The sequence below is a fragment of the Thamnophis sirtalis genome, unplaced genomic scaffold (genome assembly GCF_051295495.1).
Source record: "Thamnophis sirtalis isolate CommonGarterSnake01/CBP01778 unplaced genomic scaffold, rThaSir2_p1.2 scaffold_6, whole genome shotgun sequence".
NCBI classification, from domain to species: Eukaryota; Metazoa; Chordata; class Lepidosauria; order Squamata; family Natricidae; genus Thamnophis; species Thamnophis sirtalis.
In genome coordinates, this window is record NW_028261386.1 from 32628797 (window position 1) to 32644344 (window position 15548).

General features: G+C 35.8%; 1 protein-coding gene across 1 annotated transcript; it reads right to left on the minus strand.

Moving 5' to 3' along the window:
- Positions 1–4873: 4873 nt before the first annotated feature.
- On the minus strand, positions 4874–15531 carry LOC106542584 (uncharacterized). The gene is made up of 2 exons (XM_087717530.1): positions 12998–15531; positions 4874–7639 (listed from the first exon to the last, which is right to left on the minus strand). The coding sequence occupies exon 2, from the start codon at positions 7636–7638 to the stop codon at positions 5143–5145; it is 2496 nt and encodes an 831-aa protein (XP_087573656.1). The 5' UTR covers position 7639; positions 12998–15531; the 3' UTR covers positions 4874–5142.
- Between the last annotated feature and the right edge of the window lie 17 nt (positions 15532–15548).

Here is a 15548-nt window from a genome sequence, read left to right on the forward strand (position 1 = left end):
CTTTTCATTACTTTGAATAACTGCAGCCCTTCTCAGTCTTAGGTCTTTTCCTACTACAATGACATTTAAGACTCTTAAGGCATGTAAGATACTTCTTGGCAATATTTTTTTTTCCTGTTCTGACAAACCCATGTTGGCTTTTGTTTACTTCTAGGTGTTTGCTAATTCGTTGCTTGATTATCTTTTCCAGAATCTTTCCTGGTATTGAGGTCAGGCTGATAGGTCTGTAGATTCCTGGATCTATTTTCACCCCCTTTTTTGAAGATGGGAACAACATCAGCTCTTTTCCAGTCCTTTGGCAGTTCCCCGGTGCTCCAGGATCTCTGAAAGGTATAGTTCAGTGGTTCTGAGATCTCATCTGCCAGTTCCTTCAGAACCCTGGGGTGTAATCCATCCGGTCCTGGTGATTTGAACTCTTCTAGGGTAGACAGGGGCTTGCTTATCATTTTCTTCCCTATTTCAACTTGTGTTCCTAATCTGATTTTTGTGGTGCTGTTTTGTTAGGTTGGAGTGTTTTATCACTTTGTGTAAAGACATATGCAAAAAAATGAGTTAAATAGTTCTGCTTTCTCCCTGTTGCTTGTCACCTTCTTGTCACTTTCTCCCAGCAATGGACCAATTGTTTCCTTAACTTTGTTCTTGTTTTTAACATGTTGGAAGAAGCTTTTTTTGTTATTTTTTACTTTTGTGGCAAGCCTTTCTTCATTGTGAGCCTTAGCTTTCCTCACTTCATCTTTACAGGGTCTGGCTATTTGCTGATATTCTGCTTTAGTGATGTCCCCCTCTTTCCACTTTTCATACTTATCTTTTTTGTCTTTCAATTTGTCAGAGAGTTCTTTATGCAGCCATGCTGGTTTCTTTTGGGAGCTGTTATTTTTCTTCTTCATTGGTATTGTGCTAGACTGGGCTTTTATAATCTCATTTTTCAAAATTTCCCAAGCCTCTTGAGTTGTTTTCCCCTTGAAGATTCTCATCCATGGAATTCTTCCCAAGCTCTCTCTAAGTTTATTGAAATTAGCTCTCTTAAAGTCCAAGACTCTAGTTTCACTTTTTCTACTACTTGTGTTTGCATAATGTTGAATTTTATTATTGAATGGTCACGCCCCCAGGATTCCTGTGGCTTCAACACCTTCTATTATTTCCTCTCTTTTAGTGAGAATTAAGTCCAATATAGCTGATCTCCTTGTTCCTTCCTCTACTTTTTGGGAAACAAAGTTGTCTGCTAGGTTTGCTAGGAACCTGTTGGATCTTCCACTTGGTGCGGAGTTTATTTCCCAGTTGATGTCAGGGTAGTTAAAATCTCCTATTACTATTGTGGTGTGCTTTCTACATACCTTAGGTAGCTGACTAGCAAAAAGTTCATCTACTTACTGGGTGGCCTGTAGTATAGACCTATGGTAATGTCATCCCCCCCCCACCTTTAATATTGACCCAAATGCATTCAAGATAGTTCTCGTCATTGTTGTGCTCTATTTCTGTAGAGATGTAGTTATTTTTTATATATAGTGCAACTCCACCTCCTCTTTTATTTGGTCTATTTCTTTTAAATAATTTAAATCCTTCTAGCTGTATGTTCCATTTGTGGGTTTCATCCCACCAAGTTTCTGTAATGGCAACAATATCGTATCTGCCCTCATTTACTTGAATTTCTAATTCACCCTGTTTATTCCTCATACTTTGTGCGTTGATGTATAGACATTTGAGTCCATTTTGATTGACCCTGTGTTTGCTGTCTACATAACCTGTGTTATGCCTGACTGCCCCTATTTTCTTCCCACTTGTATGATTCATGCACATGGTATGGCACTCACTATTAAATGTTTGGTTTTGCTTGACAGCAGGAGTGATAATCTTACCTGCAGAAACATCTATGTTACATTCACTGATAACCCTATGAGTTTTAGATTGCTGGGGACAGAAATGTTCTGTATCAATTAATTCTCTGTCCCCGCTGTTCAGTTTAAATGTTTATCCAGAAAATCTGTGAATTTAATGCCAAGTAACTCAGTCCCTTTCTTGGATGGGTGCAAACCATCTCTTTTGTACAGTTTTTCATTGGACCAGCTGCAGACATCATGACTAATAAAACCAAAGCCTTCTCTTTTACACCACTCCTTTAGCCACACATTAAACTCTGCTACACGTTGGCCCTTCCATTTTTGTTCCTTATATACTGGTAAAACCTCTGAAAAGATAAGTCTACAACCTATACTACTAAGTTCATACCCCAAGCTCTGGAAATCATTCTGCACAGAAAGTACATTTTTGTGATAGATCATTTGTGCTTTGATGTTTTGGCTGGTGATATTATGTCATCAAAACTGACCGGAGTATGCCTTGTACAATGTAAATAAAGATGATTTGTCAGTGTCATGCCTGTGTCAGGATAGCTAGTAAGAGCAGTAAATTGTATGGCAGTATAGTTTTCTAGCACCCCAAAGACTGATGGAAAGCATGGACTCAGCCATGAGGAAGAGCACTTAGGCAGCAGCAGTTATCTTGGCTAATTTTATGATTGAGATGCAGGGATTGTATCTGGGACCTTTCCTGTATAAATCATATACACTAAACTAGAACTCTTTTTTCCTTGAAAGTTTGAGATCTATCATTGAATAGCATAGCTTTAGTAAATTTTGTAACCTTTTTTTTGATTTCGCAAAATCAAAATTGTATGTTGGAAGCATGTTCTTTCCCATAAAGTCTGTCCTATGGATTTAAAATTGTATGTGTGTGTGTGTATGTGTCAGTATTTGCTTGTTTGATTAACAGAGCAGGAATGATGATAGCCTTGAACCATTACATTAATATTTAGTTGCATATATACTGGGATCATGTTCCATATGTTAGCATTTCAGAATTAAATGCTCATCTTTAAGGTTGTATACAAATGAACACATTCCCACTTTGTCACAATCTGCATTTATAATACATCTACCCTGTTTTCCCCAAAATAAGACCTCCCCAGATAATAAGCCCACCCCGAAAATATTGCACACAGCAGCAGTCTTGAGGTGACCACGCTTGCCACCACCTGCACCTCAAAAATAATAAGACCTCCCCATAAAGTAAGGCCAAGTTCTTATTTCGGAAAGCAAAAGAAAATAAGACCCTGTCTTATTTTTGGGAAAACACTGTAAAATAATTAAATATCCAAATTGTTCCAGAGTGACAAAAGTCTCTTAAGACCTATGAGATAGCATTAAATGATTTTGGATCTTCCAGGTCAGAACAAGTATATTGTATAGGGACGTTTTTACTTTAGCCTCATGTCTGATATTCTTTATTTTTATATAGAATTTTAATGGGAATAAATATATCACCTAATCTTATTTGCAGTAATAAAACTATACTGAGAAACAGAAATAATAGACACAGAATCCTGTGTCTGCCCCCGAATTGATCACCCCCCCACCCCATCAAATTTGTGTTGCTTGTAAACCTACGGTAGTTAAGCTAGTTAAACCTTGGTCTTATAGGAAGAGGCTCAATAAAAATAGTTCTTTTTCAAAAATTAATGGAATTTGAAGAATATTCGATCTGGGTGATATGAATAGATTTGAATTTAAATAAACACACAAAATATGGGAAGCGTCTGCAAGAGGTATTTCAATATGTGGCGGAACTGGTACTCATTTGGGGATTATAAATTCAATAACATTATTTTTTTTTTGCAGGACACCAGTCATACTTCAAAAGAAATATGTGCTGGGCCTTAAAGACTCTTAATACCATCAATCAAAGAAATAGACATTCACCCGATGATATATGTAGCTCACAACTCAATTTTAATGACAAGAAGCTTCTAAATTATCCTTTAGATAGAGAAATGAATGAAAAGAGTCCATGACACAGTTTTACAAAAATGTAAACAAGAATTGAAATTCTTTAAAACAAACACGACACCAGGGATCTCCCACTTTACTATGTGGGATACAAGTAAAGCATATACAAGCGGCAAATTAAAAGAAACCAAATGAAAAATACAGTTAAAAGCCAAAATAAGAAAATTTGAAGCACGAAATTAACCCAAGAAACAATTGATTAAAAAATTGCAAGACACTAAACTTCAATTAAGCTTATTAGAAGCAAGAATTACAAAAGAAAATAAAATTCGCAAAAGAGAAAACCTCTAAATAAACAAGTAAACCATGAAAATTATTAGCTTATCAACTTGGAAAAAAGAAACACAGTATCAGCAATAAAACTAATATTGATAAAACTGCTATGAATAAATACTGTATATTGGAAAGTTGTTTGTCAGAGAATATAATAGAAGAGAATATATGTAGCTGAAGTTGAACAGGAGTCCTTGGTACTCTTGAGTTTAGTTGTTTGCTTGTGGATATTTCATTATCTGATTAGATAATATTCTTTAAGATCATATCTTTGACTGCTAATTAATGTTTATGGCTCCATTCTGCTAGTTTTCTGCCTGACTGTCCGATATTGTGGCTAACACTGTATGTTGTAGATGACTCCTCTTTTTATTTCTTGAGCTGTTGGGTCTTTTGGTTTACTGAAGAAATTTTGGAGGGCTTTAGTTGGTTCATGTGCTGCACTGATGCTGTGTAACTGTAATAGCCTGTTCGTTGTTTCTGAGATATTTTTGAGGGAAGTGTTATATTTAAAAGAAGAATATTTGTAGCTCAGGGTTGAAATGAGTGTCCTTGGTGTTCTCTGAGCTTGATTGTTTTCATTACCTAAAGTAAGTAATAACATCAGTGCACTGATGATGTTACCTAGTTTGGGTAATTAAACATCTGCTGAAAAACAACCAAGCTCAGAGAGCATCAAGGAACCCTCAGTGTTGTCCTTTTCATAGCTTGTGCTGTGGTAGGTTGAACAGTCAGGTACTTTATTTCATAAATAAATGGATATCTATTATGTTGGAATATATTTATAAGTGATTTGTTTTCTTTTTATGATGTTCTGAGTTGTTGCAGTGTGTTTGTACTTATATGAACAGTTTCCTAGGAAATACCTGGGCTTGAAAAGATCACTTTTCTAGAAAGATGACTTAAAATACAACTTTGGTTCATTATCAATAGTCTAATAATTGTATCTTTCAGATGATGGCTATTCAAGAAGTATTTGATTTTTTAAAATACTCCAAATATCCTAATACTTCATCAGCATTGCTTCTCATTCAGTTTCATCTGTCTGCTTCCTGATGCAGCTTTTTCTCTGTGTTTTTAGTACTGGGTCATTTGTAGTTTTCAACACAGCAGTCAACTGGTGCCAGAAAAGCTTCTGTTTGTGTTCTTCAGGACTCCATTTCAAGTAGGTTTTCCTTTTTAAAAGTTTTCTAAGCTTGCTGAATTTCTTTGGAATGCTGTTGGCTGGCAGATCTTCCAGTATAACCATGATGAGGGAATCTTGCTTTTCAGTGAGAACCCGGTGTTCAGCAAAGTACAGCTCATATTGGCACCAACAACTGTGGACAAACCTGGGTGATAGCACAAAAAGAACTTTATGGCTATTCTCGATACAGTAAAAAATGTTCCCAAGAACTGGATGCCCTGGCATGAAATCCCTTTCATGATAACATACTTTAAATCCTCTGGCTTCCAGGTTTTTTAATAGAGTCTCTTTGGTCCAGGATGCATCATTTTCACTGTATGAAATGAAAGCATCGTATATTTTGTGTTCTGGTCTCTTCTCATATTGTTTCCTTTTAGCCTTGCACCAATACCAGCCCATCTTCAAATGCCATGGACCATCAAACTGCCAGCATAATATTGAAATGATGGACATAATCAAAATGACCACAATGACAGTAATTCCAATTTGAAGACCAAGAGAACAACGCAACATGGTTAGTTGATTGTTTTGCAATAAAAGACCCCGCATTTTCCGTGGAAAACCACAAAAAACGCTTTCTTGGCCATTTATTTGTATTTGTGGGTTAGCAAAGTATGTATTTGCAAACCAGTATAATTCACAGTTACAGAAATAATGTTTCCCTTGAACGGTTAAAATTTTCAAGTTTGTCAAAGGAAGGAATGTTTCTTTCATAAGGATGGCAATGGCATTGTTGCTGATATCCAACTCTACCAAGGATTTAGGGAAAATTCCAGGTTGCAGAAAAGATATCTTATTTTCTGACAGATTCAGATATTTCAGTTCAGGTGTACATTTTGCCATGTCACCCAGCAGTTTTGTAATTAAATTATAGCTTACATCCAGATTATTTAGGAAAAGATAAGAAGTGCTCACATTCAGTTCCTTTAAATGATTTCTAGAAAGATTGAGTAATTTTAAACTTTGTTCTGTTCTATTGAAAGGGAATGTTTGTAATTTATTTTTACTAACATCACATTCCTCTAATGAATCTGGGAGATATGATATTTTTTTCATTTTATTGTTTTGAATTTTAAACACAGTTAAATTTGGAAAAAGATTAGGGCTAGCTATTCCTTGTAAGTTACAGTTGCTTAAATCAACACGACGCAAAGATTTTGGTAAGTAGTGGAAATAGTGCATGAAATTAATTCTAAAGTGAAGAACAATATGTTCTTTTGTAATGTTTGGAAACCCTTCTGGAAATACTTCAGTGAAACAGTTTAACTTTATTTGATGTGTTTCTTCCTCTAATAATCTTTCAATGTGAAGGGATCTATGAAAGAAAACTTCATCCTTTTTTATTTTATGTACAGGATTAAAGTTAGATGTAACCACTTCAGTGTTGTATGTAAATTGATTCCCCTGAAGAAATACCTCTTCTATTTGAGAAAACATTGCAACAAATTCTTTTGCTATTTGGTTAATTTGTGTAAAAGATAAATCAATGCTCTTGAGACCTCTTGGTAGGGTGAGGTTTGTCAGAGTTTTAAGAGGATTGTGACTGAGATTTAAATACAGAAGATTGTTGTGCTCCAGATTATGATTCTCTTTTGCAGATGTGGTATTTATAAATATTTTGTTATAACTCACATCAATTAAATACACACTCTTCATTTCAAGGAATAATGGAATCAAGATTGCAATATCGATCTCCAGTTTGTTGAAACTTGCATTAAACTTTTTAATTTGGTCCAGTGTAGCTTTGCAGAAAATGGGATCCATTTTCCCCCTCAATTCATTCTCAGTTAGATTCCTGTTTGATAGATCAAATGTGCCATTTGCTGGAATTCCACAGCCTGCACTAATGAGTAATGTTGAGTATGGAAATCTTGTTCCCTTTGCATTGTTTTGTTCATCACCAAGAACATTCCACTTTAACACTGATTTGAGAGCTTTTTGCTGCTTCTTGGGTGGCATAGGAGACAATGTCATGCCCCTTAGAGATTGACTAGTCAATGAGACATTAATTATTTCATCAGTTTGTGAGACTTTATGAGATGACGTATACTGTGGTTGGCTATTAGATAAAACAATTGTTGGATCAACTTGGAAACTATCATTGTGTTGCTTATTTAAAATATTACGTATATTGAGACGTACTTTCTTTTTTGTAGACTTTGCCGTTACATTATGTAAAAAGTTGAGGCCTTTTGGAATTTGAGATTCAGGTAACAAAGAAGGACTTGGAGAGGATTTAGACAGAAGACTCTTATTGTCTGAATGCTGAAATTGCTCATTTCCACCACAAAAGAGAATGATGAGATAAAAATGCAAAGTTTTGATGAAGAATCCCATCCTAAAGAGGAAACAAAAACAGCATATGTAAATTCAAAGTGTAACATTAACAATTCAGTTTTGCAACTTCACAAATCAGAAACTTTTTAATTGATAAAATTATATTGATAATTATATCATATTTTCAATATTTTCAGTCTTAGCTTTTTTAAAACAGGGATGAAATTGTAACTATTATTTAACTTTCATTTGGAAGAGCCTTGGTGGCACAGTGGTTAGAATGCAGTATTGCAGGCTAATTTTGCTGGTGAGTTCGATTCTCACTGGTTGAGGATTGACAGTCTTCCATCCTTCCAAGGTCAGTAAAATTAGGACCCAGATTGTTTCCTGACCCTGTAAACCACTTAGAGAGGGCTATAAAGCACTATGAAGCAGTATATAAGTCTAAGTAATAGTGCTGTTTAGGCTTAGTGCTATTTATCACCTTTTCTATTCCTTGCGTTCCTACTCTACATGGTTCTTTCAGAAGGAGTCAAATATGTTGGTGGGCTATGAGTTTCAATTCAGTTTGTTGTTTATAGTTTCATATATAGAAAATGAATGATGTTTTTGCACCATCCTGACCACAAAGCACCCCCATTGCACCAAACCTTCTGTGATCAGTGATTGGTGAAATCAGGTTTTATATGTGATCAATATGAGCTGTGAACATGATTCATATTTTCAAAATGAAAGTTTTAAAACAACATTTTCTAAATATTGTAGGAAGGGATAGTGCTTCTAACAATTTACGCTATAGATTACCAGTCTGAGTGGAAAAAAAACCTTGAACCTATTGAACAAGAGTTTACTGTCACCACTTACCTTCTCATGTTAATTAGACTTGCGCTAAAAAGTTGGGTGTGTTGCAAGTTACAGTTCTCTCTACCAATTTAGAGGCATGTGAGGTCTGTAGAAATAGTTCTTATGACATGTTTTTCTATTCAAGTATATGCCCAAGAACTTTTACAAATCATGCAGTAAATAAGTCAACATGAAAACTTGGAAAGCGGATGAATTTGAGGATAGGAAAGATGACTTTGCTCAATCACTGTCAGTTCAAGCTACCTCATAATATTACTGTTGGTGGGAAATCGGAAGAGAGTGCTATGTAGGAGCCCTTTGTATGTTGCCTTGACTTCCTAAAGGAAAGATGTGGTATATCTCTAACAAATAAATACATACTAATAATTGCAGATTCTCCCATTTTCAGTCACATCCCATGAAAAGTGTACATCCTATATTACAATGAATAGGGATATAGCTAATGAAAAAGACATGTTTATGGCTTCCCATTAGTGGTTGTGGAGTTTAAAGAATATGGAGGAATATAATTTATTTATTAAATTTGTTTGCCATGTATTTCGTTGTGAGGCAACTGGGCTGTTTACAACATGAAAATATAGCAATAGATATACATGATATAGAGGGGATTCACAAAGTAAAAGCAACAGAAAATATTTTCATAAAACTTGAATATTAATTTTCTTGCTTGATCTCAGCTCTTTCAGGCTAAAGAAGGAGACAGAAAGAAGCTGATATTGAGAGTTTTCTTACAATACATGTATAAAATAAATAAATAAATATCTAATTATAATAGAAATCTCATGTCTCTAGAAATTGCATATAATAGTGTTTATAGGCATGAAACTGTCCAAACCTCATCCAAATAAAATGAATACATTGGACATAGTAGAAGGTCCCCTCAAATATTAGAAACAAACTGCTTTCTATATCTTTTAAAGAAATATCAGTTAAGTCTCTTTTGCGGATAACAAACAGGTGTTATCTATTTCCTAATATTATCAGAAAGGTGATTTTTATACACTGAATAAATTACAAAGAAATTCTAATTCCAGAGCATTGAAATAGTTTTGAATCAAGATGAAAATGTGACATTTTAATATAATCTTTTGGGCATTTTCATTTTAAATTTGAGCACAAGGTGTTCTATGCAAAATAAGTGTTAATCCAGCAGGTTAAGAGGAAAGTATAATATTGCTATGTTGAAGAAATCTCTTCAAGATTTCATCAACATGTTTATAGTTTTCTTGGCAACAGGATGGAAATTGCATGCCATTGCTGCTTTCTATGATGACTTTTCATTTTCCAAACCTGCTTCTTTTCCAAATAGATTTAAGCCTAGCCCTCCTTAACCTCTAACCCCACAGAAGGTCAGGCAGGTGCTACCACATGCAAAGACGACGCAAACTCGAGCTTTCTTTCTTCAATACTTTATATTGAAAATGTCTGAATAAAAAATGCTTCTGTGCTTTCTTTTTATGATAAGAATGAAAGACTTGTTACCATAAAAACAGAGCATAACAAGAAGATTGTCAGAAAATATTTCTGGCTCCAATGCCTAAGGAAAAATGCCTTTTTAGAGGTTGATATTTATGGGGTCTATGTGCGTGAGATTGTTCCAGAGGCAGATACCACTGTGGAAGAGATATCTTCCTGGGTCAGTTTTCCAAGAAAAGTTTTACAATTTGTAAAAAACAATGCCTAGTATTAGAGCAGATGTGCAAGATTAAATTCAATTATGTGTTAGCGCACTTGTATAACCTATGTGAATATGCTAGAATGGGGATTGAGGAGAACATCTATGCTGCCATAAATGGTAATGAGACTGATGGAACACAAATTTAATAAATACACACTATACTCATTACATATGTAGAAGACTAATGGTTAAGAAAATATTGTATTTGATGTCATTTTGATATACAAAATTTTGCAGTTTTAACCTAGTATCTGTTAAGATATATGCAGGCAATCCAATATTTACAGTTTTCAATTTCAACCCTCAGCAGCCTAGTTGGATGCATGATAATGGAAGATGCTGAATCAGTTGTGGTTTGGCAGTACTTGAAGAGCTGCAGCTGGCCTACCTCCATAACAAATGGGAATATTACAAGGTTGTTTCTGCTGATTGTTGTGCAAAAAAGCCAGTAGGCAATCCATTATCTTGTCTCACCCAAGTAGGATTTTATAGCAATAAATAACACTTAGTATTGGGAAAGGTTAGTTATTGCAATTGTTTCCACAGTAAAGTGATAACCTAATCAAATAAATAATCTAGGTGTCACAGTTTAACAGGTGGAAACTTCTGGGCAGTTTTCAAAGATAGTCCCCCCATGGAGAAGTAAGCCTCAACTTGGAAAAATCACTTATGGTCACAGCTTTCATCTAGGTATCCATTTCTAGAATAAAACAGGGTTTAGAAAAATATCCACACATGAATTCTATGTTTTCAGAGAGAAAAATACATCACATAGCAGAGAGTCACATTCTGTGTTTTTATTAACACTCTGTATTTTGTTTAATCTAACTTTCACAACTACCAAGTTTTGTTAACTGTCTTTAGCATACGTATCCAGAGCTCTATACAGTGGTTCTATTCATTTCATACATATGTTAAAAAGCAGGGTGGGGGGGGGGGAAGAGTTCACAAGTTAAGAAATCAAATCAGGCTCACCATAAAGTAGTACTATTAGGTCATTGTTATTGAAAGCTACATTATGCAGTTTGATATAAGGAGGAGACCATTGTCATCTACTGTTATCTACTGCACTCCAAATACATGTGTTGAACAAGTGCTGTGCCATCCCTCCCCCCATCTTCACATGTATTTTGAATAAACGTTCCTAAGAAATCCTCCATCAGGGAGCTGAATGAATACAGTCTGATTGCTCTGATGTCTTAGTTATGAAGACCTTTGAGAGGTTAGTACAGGCCGATCTGAAAGTCATCACAGATCTGATGCAGTCTGCCTACTGAGCAAATAGATTGGCAGATGATGCTGTCAATAAGACACTGCTACATTTTGCAACATCTTGAATTCCATATGCATGAGTTCCTTTTGCAGACTTCAGTTCTGCATTCAGGGCCATCATTCCAGAAATTCTTCATTCGAAACTGATTCATCTCACTGAACCTGTTCATATTGTAAGCGGGTTGTAAACTTTTTTAGAGATAGGAAGCAACAGGTGAAGCAAGGGAAAATTATATTTAGTACCCAGGCAATTAGTACCAGAGCCCCTCAGGGCTGCCTGCTCTCCTCATTGCTCTTCTGCTTCTATATCAGTGACTGCAACTCAAGAGAACTTTATGTTAAAGTACTGAAGTTTGCAGATGATAAAACGGTCATTGGTCTCATTTCAGACAGTGATGAATATAGAGGGACCTCCCATATAGAGGGAGGTTGAACAATTGACCCTTTGGGTAGCCTGAACAATGTGGAGCTAAACATGCTTAAAACAGTAGAGATCAGAGTGGATTTTAGGAGGAGCCCTTCTATTTTACATCCTTACTATGTTCTACAGCACAGTGTCAGCAGCAGAGTCCTTCAAGTTTTTGTTTTTTTAAATTTCCCAGCACTTGAAAGGGTAGCAATAGCAGTTAGACTTATATACCGCTTCATAGGGCTTTCAGCCCTCTTTAAGCAGTTTACAGAGCCAGCATATCGCCCCCACAGTCTGGGTCCTCATTTCACCCACCTCGGAAGGCTGAGTCAACCTTGAGCCGGTGAGATTAGAACCGCTGAACTGCAGATAACAGTCAGCTGAAGTGGCCTGCAGTACTGCACCCTAACCACTGCGCCACCTCGGCTCTACTTCGTATTAGAACCATTGTTAAAAAGACACATCAAAGAATGTTCTTCCTGCATCAACTCAGGAAATTCCGACTGTCCCAGGATCAGTGGATACCGTTCTACAGGAATTATTGAATCTGGCATTTGTGTTTCTGTAACAACCAAACAGGACAGGTACAGACTCCAGTGGATAGTTAAGACTGCAAAAATAACAATTACAACTAGCCTACTTTCCATAGAAGACCAGTATATTGTGTGGGTCAGGAGCATTGAGAAGACATCTACAGATCCCCCCCCCCCCACATCCTGGATACAAACTCTTTCAACTCTTCCCCTTGGAATGACAGTACAGGGCACTGCGTGCCAAAACAACTAGATAGAGGGACATTTTTTCCTTCATGCCCTCAATCTGCTGAAACCTAATTTTCACTGTGCTGTCTAATGTCCTATGTATATTTACCCAACCCATATAGTATGGCTGTAGTATTATCACTTATCCTTCTCATCTTCTTTACTCCCCACCTCTTATTGGTATTATTATTCTATTGCTTTTCATGTACACTGAGAGCTACTATACCGAAGACAAATTCCTTGTGTGTTTAATCACACTTGGCCAATAAAGTATTCTGTTCTGTTCTATTCTAAATTGATATCTCTTCAAGACAGTACAAAAAGAGGCATGGCATGTATAGTACACAAAATATGTTGTGCTTCCCTCAGTTATTCCCCAAGTATGAACCCTCCCTCAACCATTCTACACCTTTCCTTAAGATGTATTTTGCTTACCTTTCGATTCATTCTCTTTCCATGGTAGTGCTTATAATCTGGAACATTTTGTTGCTGTGAATTCAACAGCTGAACAGTTTTGAATGCCTCTGTCCTATCAAGTTGAATTTACCATTTGCATGACATCTTTTGGAAATTCCCTGTTAATAAGGATGTGAACTATTACATTACAATGTGGGAAAGAAAAGGAAAGCCCATTTTCAATGGTAACATCTGTTACAACTTGTAGATTGTTTCCCACAAGTGAATGATTAAATATGATGCAACAAGGAACCAAGGATCTTGCTTACTTTATCTTAATCAAATGACGTGATTGCTTAGTGTTTAAGCAAATGCAATATGCAGAAGTTGCTTTAATCTGTTCCATCTCTTCCTGCAATGGCTCTTGGTCTCATATTCCTTCCTGACTTAATCAACATGGGTTTGGAAATGTCCTCCACCCAAGGTCCTGTACCTTCTAGCTTTCTTTTTCATAGTGAATCATTGAGGAAAGGTTTCTGAATCAAATAAGCTATAACAAATATTATTTTACCGACATCTTTATTCATTTCTCCCACCCACTTTTGCTGTTTCATTCAAAAGAAACAAAAATTGCTACAGACAGGAAACAAATTGCAGTAATCTGAGGTAACCTTTGCTGTTACTTCTGCATTGCTGAATTTTAAAAATTTTGCATAGCATTTCCAGAATTAATGCTAAATCTGAGCAGCAGCAAATGAAAACAATCTTTATAATGATTAATATGTACTTCAACCCAAAACAAAATAAAATCCTTCATGTGTGCATAATTTAATTATTGCCTGACACTTTTTGGTGAGGAATTCATAATGAAAATTCTGCTGGTTTGTATCAAGTGGCTTATAGACAAGGAAAAAAAGCCCTAAGAAAAATTCCTTTTTCTTAAATTAGATTTAGATTTCTATTCCCAGAATTCTCAGCCAGATGCTAGATATTCTGGAAGCTGATCTAACACATCTGGAAAAAACATCATGTTGGGAAACATTTTATCAGCTTAAGAAATCCTCATCAACAATGAAGGCTTTTCTTTAACACAATAGGATCAGTTGAGCAAAAATCTTTCAGCAGAAGGAAACTGAAGTTTTATAAATGATGCTTACTAATGATGCTTACTAAATAAATATTTTTCCACTTAGTATCATCACACCTAAATTGATACTAATTAATTAGGAAGTTCAGTTACTTGTCTTTCTGTGAGGCATTTTTTACTTCTCTATTTAGGCAGACCTGGAATATCCAGATGATCTATGCAAATATTGACCAGGACTAATCCTGCTCAGCTCCTGAGATCAGCTAGATATCTGTCCCTTACTTAGAACAAGAACCGTCACCTATAACTCCTTGATCAATCCCTAGCTCCAGTAGAAAAGCTTATTTCCCAGACAAGACTATAAAATAGCACCAACCATTGTTGGTTGAGAAAACTATGTAGGAATTATTTGGGATGGATAGAAAAGATTAATTTCAATAAGGTGAAGGCAAGGTGACAGAAAAATCCAAATTAACTTTTGGGTAAGTATTTGAATCACCCTCCTGATTGTAAATCTGATCCAGATCAACTATTGATCTATTGCAACAGTAATTTGATAAGAAAATTCCTCTTAACTCTGATCGTTATCATCATCCCACCAGAGAATATCAGATTCAAAACATTTTTACAAAATGAGTTACCAGAGTTAGAAAGCATATCCTGAGAAGACGTCTTAATGTCTAATGAAAATACCAGCAGGGACAGGACCAAAATAGATTTACTGTGCAAAAGCTATTGTACTTTAGACACCTTCTGGTAAGCTGACGCATTTATGGAAAGTATGATAATACTGAGCAAGGTGGAAGAAGAGTCTGAGTGCATGTGAAGTGGATAGAGTTCTGGAAGCTGCATGAATACAATAATTGCATAATGTAGCAAGACATATAATTAACAGAAATTGCTACAGTGCAACATAACATAATATCCCAATTAAATTGGGAATGGCAAGCCCTAGACAGAAGAGTCTTCAGTCCTCCACAGCTACAGATGTAACTGGAGAGTGTAGGTACTTCCTGGAATGATTACAAAAGCATTAGCAAGCATCCTGCCTAGACGGGGTTGGACTAGAAGACCTCCAAGGTCCCTTCCAGCTCTTTTGTATTGTATTATCTCAAAATCTGGACTCATTAATTTAAGAAACTTATGTAAAGAGATGAAAGTATTTTTGTTCACCTAATTTCCTTCATGAGTCACAAATTCAAATGTATAGCAAAGACATAGAGAGATCTTCTGGTAAAAATTAATCGCTGATCATCTGAACAGATCAGAAAAACTCCTATGCAAAATAAACCAATGTAATAGAATAACAGAGTTGGAAGGGACCTTGGAGGTCTTCTAGTCCAACATCTTACTCAAGCAGGAGACAATATACCATTCCAGACAAGTGGCTGTCCAGTCTCTTCTTAAAAGCCTCTAGTGATGGAGCACTCACAACTTCTGAAGGTAAGCTGTTCCACTGGTTAATTGTTCTTACTGTTAAGGAAATTTCTCCTTAGTTCTAGG